This window comes from Lissotriton vulgaris, chromosome 6 (genome assembly GCF_964263255.1).
Source record: "Lissotriton vulgaris chromosome 6, aLisVul1.2, whole genome shotgun sequence".
NCBI lineage: Eukaryota > Metazoa > Chordata > Amphibia > Caudata > Salamandridae > Lissotriton > Lissotriton vulgaris.
Window position 1 is genome coordinate 1,335,347,380 of NC_141694.1, and position 20,222 is coordinate 1,335,367,601.

General features: G+C 44.3%; 1 protein-coding gene across 1 annotated transcript in view; it reads left to right on the forward strand.

The window, feature by feature from the left end:
* Nucleotides 1-20,222, forward strand: part of MEMO1 (mediator of cell motility 1) — a 143,604-nt gene that overhangs the window by 85,345 nt on the left and 38,037 nt on the right. Inside the window, exon 6 of the mRNA XM_086927475.1 lies at nucleotides 18,075-18,217. Coding sequence (XP_086783601.1) covers nucleotides 18,075-18,217 — 143 coding nt within the window. The remainder of the gene's footprint in view (nucleotides 1-18,074; nucleotides 18,218-20,222) is intronic.

The window sequence follows — 20,222 nt, forward strand, 5'->3', positions numbered from 1 at the left end:
CCTATTTTTCGAATGCACACCGCACTTACGCCAGATTAGATTATTTCTTGGCCTCTACTTCTCTACATACCCTCACCTCCGCGGTTGAGATAGGCGTTGCATCCCTCTCTGACCATGCCCCTCTGCTGGCCACCTTCCTCTTCCCACTGATGCAGCGACCGCCCCGGTGCTGGCGCCTACGGGACACACTGCTGCACCGCAAAGAAGTGCAGGGGAAAATTGCGATCCGAGCTTACCTACTCCACAACACCACAGCAGACACCTCCCCGACCACACACTGGGCGGCCCTGAAAGCAGTCCTCAGGGGAGAATTCATAGCCTTATCTGCAGCGGAGAATAGAGCGCGAGCCGAGAAGAGGGAAGAACTAACACAGAAAGTCAGGGAACTGGAGGGTATGCATCAGAGGACATGTGCGCCGAGGATCTGGAGGCAGTTGACTCTGGCGAGAAAACAGTTAAGCGCGCTAGATCAGGACAGGGCGGAATTTGCGGCGCTGAGGGTACGCCACATGTACTACACTGGGGGGGGACAGGTGCGGGCGCCTTCTAGGGCGGGCACTTAGAGAGACACGTCAGCGCCAGGCAGTGTAAGAAATCACACTGGCCGGGGGTAGAATGGCCACGGAAGATAGCGACATCGCAGCCGCATTCGGCGAGTTATACACCTCATTGTATTCGGGGGAAACGCTAGACCTAGAGGCGAGCGACTCTTTTTTGGACTCTGCCCACCTGCCCGCGCTTACCGCAGAGCAAGCAGCGACCCTAGACAGTGACATAAGGCCCGAGGAGGTGATCTCGGCCATCTCTCGGCTCTGGCTGGGGAAGGCTCCGGGGCCGGATGGCTTCACGGCCCTCTTTTATAAGAAATTCTGCATCCAACTGGTGCCGCTCCTTACCACGCTTTTCAATCATTTCTCCGATCCAGGGGCTATCACGGAAGACTTGCTAGATGCCACCATTTCTGTGATCCCGAAACCGGGCAAAGATAAGACGAGCTGTGCAGCGTATAGGCCCATCTCGCTTCTCAATATCGATTTGAAACTATATACCAGCATCCTCGCTAAGAGGCTTGGCCTGTTGATGCCGAGGCTGATCGACCCGGACCAGACGGGGTTCATCTCGGAGCGCCAAACCATCGACAACACCAAACGGGCACTGCACCTTATAGAAAAAGCTACGCGCACAGAGGGGGAATACATGCTGTTGTCTATCGATGCAGAAAAGGCCTTCGACCGTGTCCACTGGCCGTACTTAGAACGAGTGTTGATGCGGGCTGGATTAGGCGACTGTTTTCGGGATTGGGTGCTCAACTGCTACTCTAGCCCCTCGGCGACAGTACGGGTCAATGGGTTCTCATCGCCCCGTTTCTCTATAGAACGGGGTACGAGGCAGGGCTGCCCCCTCTCCCCATTACTATTCGCCTTATATATGGAACCCCTGGCACAGGTGATACGCCTTACTCCGGAGATCCGCGGCATCAAAATGGGTGCCTTCACACACACCATAAGTTTATATGCGGATGATGTCCTGCTCTCCCTCTCCGCCCCACGTGCGTCCCTCCCTGCCTGTGTAGCGATACTCAACAATTTTGCAGGGGTGGCTGGGTTTACTCTAGAGGAGTCCACGAGAATATTCCTAGAGGGCCTCTTCCCCTTCCCGTGGGCGTCGGAGGCGGTACAGTACCTGGGCATACAATTGGCGCCGACCTTGCAGGGTACGGTTCGCAGGAACTACGCGAAACTGAGAACCACGATTAGATCAGAGCTAGGTAGATGGAGGCACCTGCCGCTGTCCTGGCTAGGCAAAGTGGCGGCTATTAAAATGACAATCTTGTCGCAAATACTCTATCTGTTCAGGGCTATCCCCATGCGGCCACCGGAGGGGTGGATTCGCCAAACACAGGCGGAACTAGCCAACTTCATTTGGAATGGGCGGCGTCCGCATATGAAGCTGCGCCTGGCGATGCTGCCTCCCGAACAAGGAGGGTTGGGCCTCCCGGATCTGCTTTTATATTTCCAAGCGGCGCAGTTGCGGAGGCTCGTGGAGTGGAGCAAATGGGAGTCAGAGAAGCACTGGCTCTTCCAGGATCAGGCAGTAGCAGGTCGCACCCTGCAGGAAGTGCCCTTCTTAAGACGGCGCCATCGACCCCCAAATCTCTATGCCTCCTTCATTACGAGGACGCCTCTGGAGGTCTGGGACCAGGTGAACGTAGCACACGACCTGACGTCCTTCCCATCCCCATTGACTCCCCTAGTGTCCAATCCGGACTTTGGCCCCGGCATGGATGCGAAGGCCACGTAGACTAACAAGAGGATACTAGAACAGCGGTCGTAAAAGAAGGAAAGCATCCCCCCCCCCCAGTGCGCAATTCTCAACAAATAACAATCCAGGCCAGGTCATCACCAATCAGTCGGCAAGGTAGCGTGTGAGCATCCTCAACCCTGGCCAGAGCGCCGAAACACCTCCAAACATGTCCACCGCCATACACTCTGCATCGGCCAGACAAAGGAACAAAATGGCCTCCTCCAGCAAGGGAGGCGAAAAGGAGGAAGATGTGAGCGCCCCCAGTCGACCTCACCAGCAGCGCGCAAATGGTGGGGCGCCCTCCCCTTCGTTAGGCGACCCACACGTTGCAGGCGCGGAGAAAAAGTCACAGTGATGGCAGGGAGGGAATCCATCGCCCGGAGAGTCTCTGAGGGGTGCAACAGTGTTAAGCCGGTGGCAACAGTATCAGGCAGTGAGTCGAAGGGCGGCTTCGCAACAGTAGCCTCTCCAGAAGTGATACAGTCAGCTGTGTTTCCAAGGTCTGATCGCTTCTTCACAACCCCGCAGTGCAACACCGTCTCCTGAACAGGGTCAGTCAGCGACAGCAAGGGGCCAGGCAAACGAAGTTGTAGCGGACCGTCCGTAGCTCCCACTATCCGCCGTTCCAAGATGTAGGTTTGTCGCTGCCATTGCGCCCGCAAATCAAGCAAGGCAGTAAGGATATCGCCGTAGGTCGGTTCCCGTCCCATCGCTGGCCGACTCGCACAGAATGGGCGCTCCCCCCCGGTGACCACCTGGTCAGGCTTAGGCAGGATCCTTCCCGTTGGGGACGAGGAATCCGCCATCTTCCCTCTACACGGGAGGGGACGGCATGGTCACCTCCACAGCAAGTCAACGGTAAAGGCAGGGGGGCGACTACCCAGGCGGGAGTTAGAAGAGTGGGAGCCACCGACTAGCAAGCAGCACACAGGATCGGGCCGAGGCAGAACAAACGCTGTTAAACCAACCAGCGAGGTGGACGAGTTGCGGCAGGGCGGGCACCCCAAGATGGACTCCGTGCAGTCCCCAGGCTCCCCGGGGGGAAGACAATGCGGGTCGGAATCACATGTATCGTGGCAGCAGGGCGATCCGGCCAGGAGCCTTACCAGTTCGGAAGGGGCGATGTGGCTCCTCTCCGCGATCAGGAGCGCTCTTGTCCAAACTAGTGTCCTGTGAGCGAGATCGGCTGACGGCGCCCGGCCATTTCCAGGGCGGCGATCGGCTCCAGGTCCCGGGTCGGCTGCAGGGGCCGGTAAACAGCGCGAGTTCACCGCGTAGGCGATCGGCAAAGGTCTCAAAAGAGCACCGATGGCATAAGCATTCGCGTGTCTGTGGTTAGACACGGGATAATCAGGATGCGTGGCAGGATTTCGGTGCAGGATCGGACGGCTCGCGGAGCCTGTAGCTTACACGTCCGTCCCGGTCGCCATCTTGGCTCCTCCCCCGCAGTCAGGTGTCTTGAACTTTTTTCTAGTTCTACTTGGTGGTAAGCTGCTCTTAAATCCAGTTAGCTAAACCACTTAGCTGGTCCTACCTTAGTTATCAAATCTTCTATCCTGGGCAGTGGGTAATTATCTACCCAGATGGCCTCATTCACGCTCCTCATATCCACACACATGCATAATTCCCCATTCTTTTTCTTCGCTAGAACAATCGGGGACAACCATAAAGTTCCATCAGTTTTCTCGATAATACCCTGCGAGCACATATCATTAAGCATGGCAGAGAGATCACTCCTCACACTCAATGGTATGTTGCACAGTTTGTTTCACTGGAACAGCGTCATTTTTGACTTTAATACAATAAGTGAAATCCGAAATTTTACCCAGTTTGTCATTAAAAACATTTGAAAACTTTTTCTCCCAGAATTTGTCCTGAGCGGTTATTGAGCTTTCTCTCTTACTTTCAAACGTAATGGGTTGTTCTAAACCAGGTCTAATTGTGATGCCAAATTCAGCTTGGTGAATGAGACCTAAAATATTTATCCCTTTTCTTGCAACATAGACTTTTCCATGTATTGATTCACTCAAAATTTGTATGTCTGACCAAAAAAACCCGATGAGATCTACTTTACTTCCTTCAAACGCTACAGTAGATATATCTGGAGGAAGTAAAACTTTGTTATGCCAATACATATCAAAAATATCCTTCGAAATGATGGTTATGCATGCACCTGTGTCAACCAATAATTGTACAACATGACCCTCAATTGATACATCAAGGTTTGGATCAATAATAAGTCCTTCATCGTTGGAGTTGACAGACCTCACACCTAAAAGCAACTCTTGATTGCTTTCAGGATTTTCTTCATCAAAGTTATTACCAAAGTCATTCAGAACACACCGGACATTAAAAGGTTTACCAGTTCTGCACATTTTCATAAAATGTCCGAATTTTCCACATTTTTTACATTGCTGACCAATAGCCGGACAAAATTTAAAAGAAGAAACATGAGAGGGAGAACCGCATCTAAAGCAGAATGTTCTTTGGAATGGTTGACTATTTGAAGTTGGTTTGACAAAAGTTTTTTTTTGGTTTAGTTGCGGATTCTTGGTCGGATTCGGCTTATTGACAACTGCTCCAGAAATTGACGTCTTGGCTAATGAATCTTCCAATACTTTTGCATCAATGGAGGAGCCTTCGATGCTTTTAGCCAAATCTATGGCTTTATCTAAAGTTGGATTCTTGCAGGCCAAGAGTCTTTGTTGTATATTTTTTGAATGACACCTAGCTACTAATTGGTCGCGTTTTAACTCTCCGGTAAAATTATCAAAGTCACACTTGGATGCCAACATTTTGAGCGCTGTGACATAGGTGTCTATACTTTCATTAGGTTGTTGAGCCCTTGTGAAGAATCTATATCTATGTACAACCATATTTTTAGTTTTTGTGAAGTATTTGTCCAGACGTGCAACAGCTGTCTCAAATTCATCCAAGTCTTCATTTTCAGCAGGTGCATATTCTGGTAAGTGGTCAAAAACGTTTTGCCCTTATACTCCCAAATGGTAGTACATTACATTTTTCCGCCTTTCTGGTCTGAGTTTTTGTGCGTCAATGGCACCCAAATAAGCTTTAAAAGATCTCAACCACAGGTTCCATTCCAGGGGTGGATCTCCTGGTTCTTGTAGGAAAGGTGCTGGAGCTTGCACACTTTGCATGTCGTCCATATACAAAAAAAAAAAAATATATTAAAAAATTAATGTCAAAATGTATCTTTGTTAAAGATATCGGGATGCCTGGCTTTCACCTTGGGGATGCCCTGTAGGGGCTATCTCACAGGGAAAAGCCAGGACGGGTTCCCAAGGCAAGCGCGGAGATACCCCTTCGGGGGTCGATTCAGGCGCTATATAAGAAACATAATAATAATAATAATAATATGCGGAATATTTCTTATTAATCGCTCATAATAGATCATGGGTCTGTAGATTCTATGTTAGACATTCATTTCACCTCTTTTATCCCAAACGTATCCCAGAAAGCAGTGGGTGTGGGGAGGCTGTCTTTTATTTCTTATCCTTTCAGCTTTTGATTTCCCATGAAGCACTGGTATATTGCCTGCGTGACGATATGGCAGCTGCAGGTGAGACTCTCGTGGTTTGGTTACACCTCAATTGTTAAATTATTGTAAACAACAGTTTATGAAGAGTTCGTGCTACTGAGGTCGCGCTTTCAAAGCTCGAAGTCACGCTTAGAGATCCTCGTTACACACGCGCTGTTAACAATTGCAGACGCTGCCTCTCGTGCGGTGTGCTCGCACTGCTGCCATTCAGTGACGTTTTCTCTCGTGCAGCCCACTCAGAAACAGTGCTTCTTTCAATCTTTTAAATGGCTCGCGCTGGTGCTCAAATGTTTTACATTTGCGCGCACAGATTTTCAAGATTTAGCCCAAATCTCCCAATCGAGACGGTTCATGAGTCTTTGATTGATATAAAAAAAAAAAATCTCACTGCTTCTCTGGCCCCTCTTGGTTTTGAACTTCTTTGTTGTAGAAAAGCTCCTTATCTTTTTTTCCGGGTTCATGAAATGAACGCAGGTGATCTTCCCGATCGTCGCCAGTGTGAAAGTAGACACCTGGAGATACTTTAGGGCTAGAAAAGTATTTATTGAAGGCTGAGACACGGTGACGTGTCTCGACTAATTGGGGCCAGAGAGCAACTGCCTGTCACGGAATCCGGCGAGCCAGATTCCATGACATAGCAGCACTCTCAGGGATGCGTCACCACACGCTCCTTAAGGAGAATCTCCTGTCACAGCAGCAGGGCAGGGTCGTACACCTGAACAAGCGCTCGCTCCATCTTCTTGCATAGATTGAGTGGCACCAGTTGGGTTTTCGGTCTCCTTCCCTAAGTTTGTGATGTCTTGGCAGCAAGGCGTTGTTCCACTAAAACTGTACACACCTGCTGCTAGGATAAGTTTGTGACTTGGTGTTCCTCATGCATGTGGACCCCCTTTCTGCACCCCCTTTCTGCACCTCTTGCTGAGGTTCTGTTGTTTGTTCTTTCGTTAACCTGCGAGGTCTTGCTCTGGCACTGTTGAAGGTTATTTATGAGCCATTATTATTAATGAGACTTCTTACTGCTGCTGGATCAACCCTCCTTGTTTAAGTCACCTGTTACTCGTTTTTAGAAAGTTGTACATTTGTTCCAATCTACTCTTTTTTTTGTTGCCCCAGTGGGACCTCTATTTGGTGCATACATTTCTCATGTGTTCTCCGTTTAGGGCCCTGCATAGCTGCCTATTAGGACTCCGAAAACAGTGCAAATAGTGGCCATTACATTGGCGGTGAGGGCCAGTGATCTTCAGGCTCGGTCGGTCTACCCTCCTTGCACTAATTTCTTGCCTGACAAATTGGTACTTAGGACGTGTGCCTCTTTTCTCTGTAAGGTGGTCACACCATTTCACATTGGTCAGAGCATCATACTACCAGCATTTGCTCCACCTCATTAGACCTTTAAACAGCTCTGTCATTTTATCTTGATTGCACCAAAGATCATTGGGTCGACAATCCGCTCTTCATTGGGTTTCCTGGTGTGATGAAAGGCAGGGCTGTGCAGAAACTAACCTGCCCCTCGGCATCTGCCAGCCTGCCCCTCGGCATCTGCCAGCCTGCCCCATGGCATCTGCCAACCTGCCACTGGGCATCTGCCAACCTGCCACTGGGCATTCTCCAACCTAAGATAAGGAATCTCTGGTTACACGTCGGTATCAGAAGAACAATTTACTTGCCTTCAGTAATGTTTTTTTCTGGCAGAGACTCTATCTAACTGCACATTCCTCACACCAACTCCCCAATCCTCCCCTCTGCAAACAGGGCTCTTTGCCCAAAAGATCCCTTTAGACAGTGCACAGTGGTCAAAACAGTAACATTGGTTTTTATATGGCTCAGCTTTTTTTTGCAAAGAATTAGTCATGAAAGAAACTGTCATGCGCTGACGCCTATATAGGCAGCACACTGTCACTGCCGATGCGGAGCCAAACAATACCACCTACTGACTTGCAGAGGTACTGCTCAAGATTTTCTGGATCCAGTTTGATGCCTGAGGAATATTCTAAGGTGGTGAATTTGTGTTTAGATTGAGTCTCTACCAGAAAAAGCTTCACAGAAGGTAAGTGACTTGTTCGCCAAATTGCAATATCTTAGGGATGAACAAAGAATGTTCTAGCAAAATAAAGTAGTCATTTGCGATTAAAATAAGCATCAATGAATGTGAATGGCTGCAAACTGACAGAATAAATCTTGAAAAGATCTGCGATACATGTGGCACATTTCATCTCATGAAAGGTCTTTAAAATACACGCCTGATTGAAAGAAAAATATTTTTATATCTACAATTTACTAAGACCTTTTGATTTGACTAAATACATATATATTATGTACTTATTTATGGGGGTTTTCAGGCAGTCTGCTTCATTCAGTGTCTGTTATTGTGTCATCCGCATTTTCCTACTGTCTGCTACAGCATACAGTAGCTACCTTCTCTGTGAGTGGTTACATTCAGCTCTTTCAGAAGAGCACATCCACATTCAAAGTGGTTTCCTTCAGTGCCTGAGACAAATCGAGTAATGTGCTAATTTTGATACCCAAAAACTTTTTTTTTTTTTATTGCCCATGTAGCTTTTCCAACAATCCAGTTTTGCAAAAGCCATGACAAAACAAACATTGAGAAAGCCAAAAGACTGCCAGCTAATGCCAGACATGTTTTATTTTGGTCATTGACCTTAGGATGTCTCCTGACGACTTAAACCATAAGATCACACTTCCTCATTATTTCTAATATGCATTTTGTCTTTTGCTCATCAATGATACATTGAGTGCGAATCTTACTTGGAGTACAATTGAAACATTTTGAATGCACAAGATGAAAAACCAGGGCTCTGCAGAAAATTTTGGCGAATTTGGATCTGGAATAACTAGTGGCTCAGCACACTGTGTTGGAATATTGACTTTGAGCAGGACAATAATCGCTCAGATGTAGAATGCTCCGAAATGTCACATACCGTACAGTTTTCGATTCTGGACCAGATGAGAAGACAGAAATTATTGCACCACCAGTTTTGGTCTAAAGTTTTGTCTAAAAAACACATAGATGTTTCATCTTCGAAAAATAGTGGATGGAGAAACAAAATTTGAAGCATGCTGTGCCGGCTGGGTTGAAATTGAAAACCACATCAAAACCATATAAGGCAACTTTAGAAAGTTGCCACTCTGTTGCCCTAGTTTTCCAGTGGCCATTTACAGATGCTGACAATGAGTCAACCTTCTGCCCTCCTGCTGAGAGGTGTGAATGACACCCAGGAAGGGACACAATAGAGGCCTGCCATTGGGAGAGGAAGTACCTCTCCCTTGCAGGACGCCAAACAGGGAGTGAGCCCCAAAGGCAAGCTTCAAAATGGAAACTACCTTTGAAGGGCTAAGGTGGACACACACATTAGGGTCTGCTCTTTTGTTCTGATAGACAGGTTGGTGTCGGGAGAGAAAGGGGGAAACAGTGGTCATACCAGTTTTCCAATGGGTGTGTAGCCTTCAGGCAGTCACCCCTCTAGGTTGGGCTGCTAACCTCCACACACCGTGAGAAGGATTCCACCATTATGGGAGAGGACAGAATATTGCACTGTGGGATAGCTAAATGCCACACATTGCAGGAAATGTACTTAATCCCAAGAGGGAAAACGGGGGAGGGGGGGTATCCATATAACCTAGGAAGTTAGACAACTGCAATCATATTTCAAAAACAAAAGAGCTCGCATGTGACACATTCAGTAATTCGTCTTTATAAACATGACCAAAAAATTAAATAAAGTTGCACTAATGTCCACCATCGCTATCTGCTACTTAATTTGTGAATGTTCTCCGTGTATGTAGCATGTTCTCTTACATGTATTTGTATTACTTGACGAATTTCTGAATCTCATGCATTGAAAGAAATTAATATGATCAACGAATTAATTTTTGGGTCATGCAAATGAAGTAATTACTGAATGTGTCAAATGCGAGGTCTTTTGTTTTTTTAAATGCACATTGCAGGAAGTCATCATCCGGTTGGAGGGACCTTTTGGCTAGTACTCAACACATCCCATGAGGGCAAGTTGTGGGCATAAAAGAGACACCCCTGGCACCCTGATCTCAGATCATGAGTATACAGAAGAGAGGACAGAAGAAGAACTGCCCTGCTGTTCCCTGGATCTGGCAAAGGGAGGCTGCACCAGTGACTGGACTGCACCTGCTGCTCCTTAACTAGCAAAGAAATGACCCTGCCTGTCCCTACTGAAGGGAAAGTAGTCTCCTGCCCTCCAGACCGAAGAGGTGAATTCCAAGAATCAGATGTCCAAAAGCCGAAGAGGCCAACTTGGCGAGTTGGTAGCAACAATCGCTTAGTCGCTGCTGTCAGCAGAAGCACAACACAGGAGTCTGAGCCCCAACACTTAAAAGTTGCGTTCGAGACTGCTGGAACTGGGAGAATCGTCAAAGTGCAGTTTGATTACCCAAGACAGACATAGGCCGCAAATAAAGGAAACTGCTCGTTTCTCTGTGTCTGGAGGCAGTTAGATCAGGGGCTACTGGATATTGGTGGGACTTCACATGTGCTTCGACCTCCACGGCCAAAGTCGAACGACCTTGTTGGTGGACCGAGGGGGAGGCCTCAGAAATACCCCCATTCACCAGCTCCGCATCTTCAGCATCCCATATCCCTTGCATCAGGACCACACTATTGATTGGCCACACAATAACCTACACCCAGGCTTGCAAGCACACTTGCACACGCACCCATTAACAACACTCACTCACAAAATACACATCATATATACATTTATAATGTATACATACACAAATGCATGCACCAAATATAGAAAAACATAAGTTACCATCACAGCAGCTTTCCGGGAGGAAAGCCTCGGAGGTCGCAGGAGGGTTGGGACTGCTGCCTTCCCTCATTGGCTGACCTTAGGTCAGCCAATGAATGAAGGCAGCAGTCCCTCACTCGTCAGAGGGTGGGGTGGCGTCAGTACAACTGCTGACACCAACCCACTCTGTGACAAGGTGTCACTGATTGGCACTCTGCCCTAGGCACTTCAGGGCTTACAACTGAAGTGCCTTGATTCAGGGTTATCACTGACGCTCCCACTGGTCACAAGGCCTAGGGCCTGTAGGCACTTTTGCCAGGCTGAGAACGACATGCCCACAGGGCTGCGAATTCCTAAGCCTGGAAAAGTTGAGCTCAGGCAGACAGGCGCCTGCACATTTAACGCACGATTTACCTGAACAAGAAGAGTGTCTGCCAAGCTGAAATTAGTTCAGCCCGACAGACACTCTTTGTCTCAAGGAAAAACATGGAGGGCATGCCCCCTCAGCCCATACAAACTGGCAGCGGCTGCCTAAATAAATGAATTCTGTACTGTATTCCTAACTCATCGATAATTGCAACACATTTCAATTCATTCCACAATGACTAATAATGTGGTCAGGGAAGTGCCCAGCTGTGTGACTTCCGACTACTAACAATTTAGACTCTTTACCTTGCCTCAATGGTGAATGGAGATATTGAGAGAAGTACAGACACGTAAATTTTGCACTGCTAAATTGAAGCATTTAGTGTCGGAGAAGTAACCTTAAATAATATCCATGAGATGTTTTTAAGGAATACCTACTATATCTGGTACAAAGCATTCTGATTTATTTGGTCCTGAAGAAATGCCACGGATCCCTCCTGGACCTTAATCGCATGTAACATGTCGACCTTCTAGAGCACCCATTAAGAGATTGTGAAGCTTCGTAGCCACTACTGACAAGCAACACCTTTTTAACCCTGCCAAGGACCCTTAAGTAAAATATTTCTCGGTACACATGGGTAGTTTTAAGTCCATTTTTTTCACCACTGCTTCCTTCCCATACACCCGCACTCATTTCAGCTATATACTAAAAGATCTCTGCAAAAGAGCCCTCTCGCGGGCCTGTGGGGTAATTGCCTGTGCCAACCCCTTGAGGACCTAAGCCCAATGATAAATCAATGCACCCACATAGCTGTATGAGGGCACCACCTCCCAATAAGGAAGATTCCCTCACTCCCTTCACAGTCCAGCCTAAATTATTGTAATCTTTTCACATCATTCAAAACCTTAAGTTGACTATGATCTTTAAAAATCAAACATCATGATTGGAAATGGCTTGGCATACATTAGGTGTGTAAGAAGAGTGGTTATGTCTTAATTACAAGGACAAGCAATAACTTGGTCCTCCACATTTTAACAGTGTAGATGTACAAATAAGACAAGAAGCCCTACGGATGTATAGGCCTTTATTTGATATATTTTTACGATATTTCCATTCGGTTTTTCAGAAGTTATACTTACACCAACTAGGTAAACTGCAAATATTGAAGTCCGTGTATTTTGGAATTGTTCTCATCGATTTCAAGCCATCAGCCAATGCTGAAGACCTATATGAAACTGGCATTGTAACAATCATTATAGCAAGTCACATTTAGATGTGAGGGATATGTACCAAATTGCTTGAAATGAAATGGATTAAACCATTGCTAATGAAGTTTACTCTGAATTTGTCACTCCCAGTTAATTATCATTCTATTACAAAGGGACACATTTTGTTAACAAAAACGTTGGAGAAGGTGATCACCAAACTAACGTTGCATCACTTGGAAATCTAGGGAATGTTCGCTGTTTATCAATTAGCAGTGATATTTGTAAGAGAAATGTTACTAGAGATAGCGGATGAGAGGTCCCCATAGCTGTTAGTGCAGACTCGCCTATCTGCTGCTTTTGATACAATAGGCATTTTGTTGGTTAAATTTCAAAGTGTAGCTGGAATCTGAGTCCTCTTTGGCATGGTGTAGATCTTTTAAAGCTAATAAAATGGAACTGATATCTAGTAGAACTCTACCAGTTCATCATCTCCTTGTGTTTGCTTTGTTTGCCCTGTTGTACCTAATGTAAAGCGCTCTGATACCTTTGGGTCTAGCCAGCGCTATATATAAGACTCTTTAAATAAATAAGTTGGCTGGGTATGCTCATACGTGGGTCCCTTGCTCACTTTGCCACTGGATTCAAGCTAGCCTGGCTGATGAAGGGTGTTACCCTGAATCCAGTCCCAGGATGCTTGTTTCCTGTCTAGTGAAGACATGGCTTGGCAGTTCGGGCTGGACTGTTCCTGTGAGGCACAGGGTCAAGATAGATTTGGAAATAGCTGTGTCCGAACTGGGGTGACGAAGTGAGGTAAAGAATGATGATGGATTCAACCCAGATCTATGACTGGGGGTCAGTGTCTGAAAAGTTTCAGCTCTCCATCCATCATCTCCTTGTGTTTGCTTAGTTCAAATCATAATCAGAAAAATTTAGATTTATGTAATGAATGTTGGTACACATACCTCACAAATTACTTTTGAGGGCAAGTGGGTTCAGAAAACGGTTGTCACATTCTAGGGCATTTTTGACTTGCAGTCAACATCATCATGAGCCATGCTGACTCCACCTTTGGTCATTGCCTAAAATTTAAATGGGAGGACAAAACCACGAATCCCGGCCCCGTGATATACCTCTGTAAAAAAATTGTTGTCCAAAGTTTTTCATTTTTGATCTGTAGTTTTGGACCATTAGAGAAGTATTTTAGCTTGGGTAGACATTGCTGATCTGGGCCGAATTTTTCTGGACGACCTTTTTAAAAAATGGCAGATGTGCTGCTCTGGTAATAGTTCAGGAACCATGAAACCTACTCACTTCACTTCATTTTGGTGTCAAAACATAGGTTTTGGGTGGCAGGTTGTCTTTTAGAGACCGGAATTAACTCGTCGGAGCAACCCGTCTGCCATTTTCCCAAATGGCGGCTTTAATAGAGGAAGAAGAGCCATATATAGAAATAAAATAAGGGTTTTTTAATTGTTATGTATACACCAAACAATGTTTATTGTCTGAATAGGAAAACAATGTTTATCACTACTGTTTTAAACACATTTTCATAGTTCCCGTTATTTGTTTGGGCAATTACTCGTGGTACATTTGCAATATGTTGAACATTTGAGAAGAGCATATTGACAGGGACATCTTCTTGTAGCACAGGTTTTTACAAGTACATATACGTGTTAGTTCTGTGGGTGGAGGCTTTAGGAATTTCATAGGTTTAAGCACCACATCAATATCTTCCCAACCTAATCCTCACAGATCTTTCTCTACATATGCATGGTCCAAAACATTTACACATCTTTTGATCAAGTAGAACGCTCTTTCAATGTGTCCACGCAAAGGATATGACATCGGTGGAAGGTCACTTAGCAGGACTTATCTTTTGAACTCACTGTACCGAAGATTGTCAAATGTGTGACAGTCAGAACTCGTTTTCCACACATGCACAAAGTATTTTTCTATAACTTTAAATTCACATTCTTCTACTGTCTCTGCAAATCCTTTAAAAAACTTTCACAGGTTCAACAGTTAAAGCTCCAAGCTTTGTTTCAATTTTGCTCATAGTGTCATCACCCGTACGAATATGTGCCTTGAACACTGGGCATCTCTGGGTCAATTTTCTTACACAGAATATGAAGCGGGATTAAGTATTTTTTGTCATCTGTTCCATAATGTAGCCATAACTCTGACAGGCCTTGACTTATGAACATTGCAACAAATCTAAGCAGCACAATAATATGTGTCATTTGACAGTACAATGACTTGATTGGAACCATTTCCAAAATCCCACTCAACATGTGGCACAATACGAAGGTGAGCTTCCTCCAATTTGCTATTAAGTTATTGAACAATATGGATAGTACCTTTAGAATATATCTCTGCAGGCACCAAATCCTCATTGACAATCTTTTCACTTGCAATAATTAGAAATTCAGTGTTCACTGAAGCATCAGCAATATTTGATGAGTTAAGATCTCCAAGTTAATCTTGTTCGATGTTGATGACCAGAATTTATCAAGTTGCGCAGGTATAGGTGTCAAATTTTTGAAGCAGGCAAGGTCAGTTGTTCCACTTGTAGACATTCCTCTGCTTCTCGCAAATTCTTTGACAGATAGTTCAAGATAGCTGTCAAATACAATGTGTTTTTCTTGCAAGGTACACGCTGACTTTGATATTTGTAGAACAGTCTGAATGACATCTCTGAAGTTTTGCATGAATTACATCTTGACCATTTGCAGTTGTGACTTATAGTCCACAACAACAGCAGCTTTAAATGAGGACACCTTTTGAATTGAAATTCTCCAGGTGAAAGGTTACTTTTTTAGCTCATACGCAGTGCTTTAAATGGGGAAAAATAATTGCAGGTATTCATTAAATTAAGCTAGGCGTGTGGCTAGTGGGCAGGGCTAGAGGCGGGCAAAACATGGTGACAGACATTTCTATTGAGTATTCATTTTTCCCTTACATTTCCGTTGATAGTTTTAAGCTTCTCATATCTGCAGATTAACATCTGGATATGCTAATAGAGGGTGGTGTGAAGATCTGCTGGGAACAGGCCCTAAATCATAATAGAAGAAGCATTTAAATGTGTGCAAACCATCAACAGCACTATTCAGGCTAAAATTCAGTGTGCCTCAGAACAAGAGAAACCTTTGAATAGCAGCATTAATAATGGGTTCCACACCAGTTGCAGGACATATCAAAACATGTGAGTAATGTTTCAATATAACAATGTGTTAACTCATTACACAAAATGAAGGCCAAACACAATATATTAATCTTTCCTTGTTTTACAATATTTGCAGCTTCTTACTATCATACTGTTCATACTTGGTTGCATTTGGCACAATACCTATTTATTCTAGAGTGCACACAAACATTCCCACATAAACAAGCAGACATGCACACACAAAAGCATTCCACGCATTTCTTTGAAACTACCTCCTGAGTGTCCCGATTCTCTTCCTGTCTGAGCTCCACACGCACGCACATAGATACTCTCAAAAAAGGTTGAGGTTATTCCTGCCTTACTTCATAGAAAGGACAGTATGAATGTGATTGACAAAGCAGGGCCTGAATGGGCCTGCTCTATCAAACAAAGCAGGACAGAGACATTTTCAACACCCGTGCATCCCTTGCATAACGCAAATGAGCCGCTACTGAATGGTTCAGCAGTGACTCTGCTAAGAGCTAGGGAGGAGCTTTGGCTGTTAGAATGCTGTACAGATCTGCTCCGCTATGTTACCCTCGAGTTCAGCAGCACTAGTAACAGTGACCTTACCTTCATTAGTACTGTTACTCTCCTTGGCAAGTGGAAAAGTGCCCATTTAAAGCACTGCTCATACGAGTTTGTGCTTCATTAGTTTGGTTGCAGCATCTCCATCAAATAATGCGCTTGTTGGAAGTGGATCATGCAGTAGAAGGTCCTTGATAAATGTACCCCTTTTTTTTTTGTTACATCTATCTCTATGTGCTTATACAAGTTGTTTTTTGTAACCTGTTTTGTAGTGGCTGGTTAGAGGAAACTCTTACAATGGCAAATAAAACATGAAAGTTTAGCTTTAGTGATTGTCAGTTTTTTCTCTGTCAATGCAAATCTCTTCTGTTCTGCGTATAGTTTCAATCCATGTTCCTGGACATCGAGTCGACGTGTCTTTACATCGTCAACCACATTTATTTGTACACAAAGTTGTGTAGTTACACAGGCTCTGCCATTTCAAAGGTGTTTCCTTGCTGCTGCATGAAAGGAAGAAGGCTGTCAACATGTTTATTAAAATGTCCCCCTCTCTTTCCCACAAGTTTGTGGTGAAGAACAGTTTCACAATGGTCCATTAATTTTGAATTTGTCATCACTCCGAAAACATTGCAGATAGAAAGGACTTTATGGTAAACTAGCTGCCATTGGGCAACAGAGTCACAGTTACATATCTGACAACAATTACGTTTTGAGCTTTTCTGTAATCTCCTCATATCTGGATCCACAGCATTTAAACTTCCCTTTGTCTTTCACCCCAAAATGATTTGGATGAATTTTCTGTAGAGATGTGGTTTTTTCACCTCCAGCTTCTTAACTCTTTCCAAATACCAGGACCTATATCTCAGGTAGTTTAGTCAATTGAATTCATGAACTACAGTAATACAGATCTGCTGCAAGTACATTCACCTCGCACTTTAGATCAGCTACTCGACTGAAAACCTCATGTCAGAAACTAGATGCAGATAAAAACATGTTTGCCCTTTGAGACTTGTATACTCTGTACTTAGTTTTTTCATCAATACCTGTGGACCCTGTTTTGGGTAATCCACAGATAACACACTGAAGATCCTCTGCTTTCTGTTCAGTCGTTGGAGGTGTAGCCATCGATCGTCTGAGTGGATGGGCATTGAGTTGGGTTGTCATCGCTTTCTCAGAAGACTCTGATTCTTGTTGTTATTCACTAGTTTCTGCCAGTGTTTGCTAATTTTTCCAAGCTGTTTTCCATTGTATATGACTTGAAGCACTTGTTAGAATGATAAAATATTTGATCCTCTTTACCCATCAGTTTGTCTTTTGTGAACTTAGTCTTGCAGTATTTCTGCAGCATCTAAAACTCTTCTGTCCATCCACAGTTGATGTTAGCTTTTCTTATGGATTAGTATGACACATTTTCTTTGTTGGAGTCCTCAGAATTTGTAGTTAGCAACACTGTCAGGAGCTAAAAACATCCGCCATTTTTAAAAATGTTGTCCAGAAAAAATCGGCCCAAAATAGCAAGGTTTTCCCAAGGTAAATTACTTATCTAATGATACAAAAACACAAATCAACAATGAAAATCTCTGGACAACAATTTCTTTACTGAAGTATATCAAGGGGCTAGGACTACCATTTGGCAGAATGACTCATAGCATCTGAAAATCAAATCGCCTCAGGCTACAGACAGATAAGTAAATTGCTTGATAATCTTAACGTTTATGTTGATGTGCAACTGCACCATTCTGTGGCTTTAAATCACCTATTCCCTCTTCATAGTCCATATCATTCAGTTTGTAAAATATGGTATTGTTGATAATGGTGGCATCTACAAGGAAGTGCCATCCCATATTATAGCGGGAAGTTCTATCACAAAAATATGGTTGTTCCCTGCCCAGTGTACTATGCTTTCTACAGAGCATAAGAGCAGGTGACTTCCAGTGAAGCCAAGAAAACTTAAGTTAGACCTGAGGTTGCGTTGAACTGTGGAATTCAATGTATCTTAATCATTTATTGTGCACCAAAACCTGCAACATTGCCATACTTGTGTTATCCTTAATTATAACTGTTAAAGGACATTTTCATTTGCACTTTGACTATATGACCTGTTTTTTTTATCCCCTTAAAGCCATAAGGATGAGTTTACAATTGTTCCGGTGCTAGTTGGAGCATTGAGTGAGTCAAAGGAACAGGAATTCGGAAAACTATTCAGTAAATACCTAGCAGACCCTACTAACCTCTTTGTGATTTCTTCCGATTTCTGCCATTGGGGTAAGTGCCCTGATTTTATTTTGACTTGCAGTTTTAACATATTCTTTTGAAAAGTTCTGTCCTCAGGCTTAGCCACTTCTACTAATCCTACAGCTAGACCTTCAGTGACACTCACATAATAAATAAATCGCAATGGGCACTGTTGGCGCTTTTCAGATCATTACTCTTTGGGAACATGTAGAAAACATTTATTTTAGGAGGCGGCGGTCATGTCATTAAACCTTCATTCTGAAAACTGTTCTATTTCTCATGTTGAAGAATAGAAAAACAATGACAGATTGAATTAATCTCAACCATTGGCAATTACTTGTGCCACACCCCAGCCCATTGCTGTTTTGCCCTCCATGCCACCATAGATTAGACCCAGCCTGATGATAAAAAGCCAGGGTTCTGCTCCAAGAGTAACAGTCCAGCTTGACCTGCCAAGACATGTCCTCTCCAAACCAGAGCACAAACAATCCAAGAAGGTTTAGTCTGTTTGGGCCTTTACAGTTCGGTGCAGCTTGGGTCCAGTGGCACAGTGAGCATGGGGCCCAAATTCGGCACCCCCGTCAAACTGGGGGCGTCAAAAGGAAAAATACTAACAAGTGATGGATAGAATGTTTGAATTAATCTCAGCAACTAGGTACGGGGAGCTTCAGCCCAGTCCTTTTTTTCCCCTCCACTGTGCCATTTCAAATTAGACTCAGCCGTATGCACATCAGCCTTGGTCCTTCTCCAGTAGGACCAGTCCAGTCCGAACTGCTCGCAGTGTGTATGATGGAATAGGATGTGAGCTGTGTGCTTATACATTTTATTTTATAATTGTTGTCCTTTGAATATGCAACATATGATATCTTGGAAATAGAAGCCACAGGAAACACTGCTTGCAATTTACAGATAAACCATTGGCAGGCACCACTTATCCTTAAAAAAACGTTCACCTCCATTCTGGGCCAACCTTCTAATATTTGAAAGAACAAAGTCAAGTTTCAGTCCCAGAACCCTCCTGACTCGTGATTAGGATGCTCCTAATTTGTGTTATCTTTATTACCATCTCGCCTTTCCGTAACATACCCAAGGTAAACAGTTAGAATGATTAAATTCATTCCAGACCAGAGACAGAACCTATTAATATTAATGTTAATGTGTTGCCCTTCAGTTCCTAGTCGTACAGTGACTTAATCTAAAGATGCTGACCTGTAGAATGCATCAGTCCTCCTTAGTTGGACAACAACGAGGATACTAGAGAGCCTTTTATGTTGCAAGATCAGGTGAGATGTCTGCGAGAGTCTAAATTAGTATGCAGGTGTGTGTGTGTGTGTGTGTGTGTGTGTGTGTGTGTGTAAGTTGGCTTCTCGTTTCCTCCTACAAGTGATTATGGCAACTGTGAAATAAGGAACTTGCTTAACGTCTCCAAAATACTTCACTGAAACCACATCCAGTTGAACCTGGTGATTTGTACGAAAATATGTCGGTGGGGGGGGGAGTGGAATATGGAGGGAGGTGCAGAAGTGCAAATGCATATGTTAATTCTCGTAGGGAAGTTACTGTCACAACTGCAGGAAAACACTAAATTAATTTAAAGCGGCCTAGTAACGGACTATCTTTTTGTTGCTTTGTAAATGTGTTCAGTGTTTTTTACAAAAAAAAAGGTCAAAAATAAATAAGCAAAAAACAAAGGGATTTTGACATATTATCGAAGTAGGTTGCAGTGCACATTAACTGGCAAGACAGTCCCAGTTCTCCCCAAATGCAGGATGGTACAAGCAGTCTTACCCATTGTTAGGCTGTCTGGTTTTAGGTTTAAACCTGTAATAACTGATAAAACCCCACTGAAAGGGAAATAGCCCTCACCAGTGTAAACATATAAACACTGAAAATAAACCTGCACAACCACAAACTAAATGCCATTCAAAGAAAGGAAAAGGAGAGTGAGAGTAATTTTTCTGAAGGGGCCAATACAACGTAACTTTGTTATTTAAGGTAGCAGTAAGAAAGACTGGGCTAATATTATTCTGCTTGA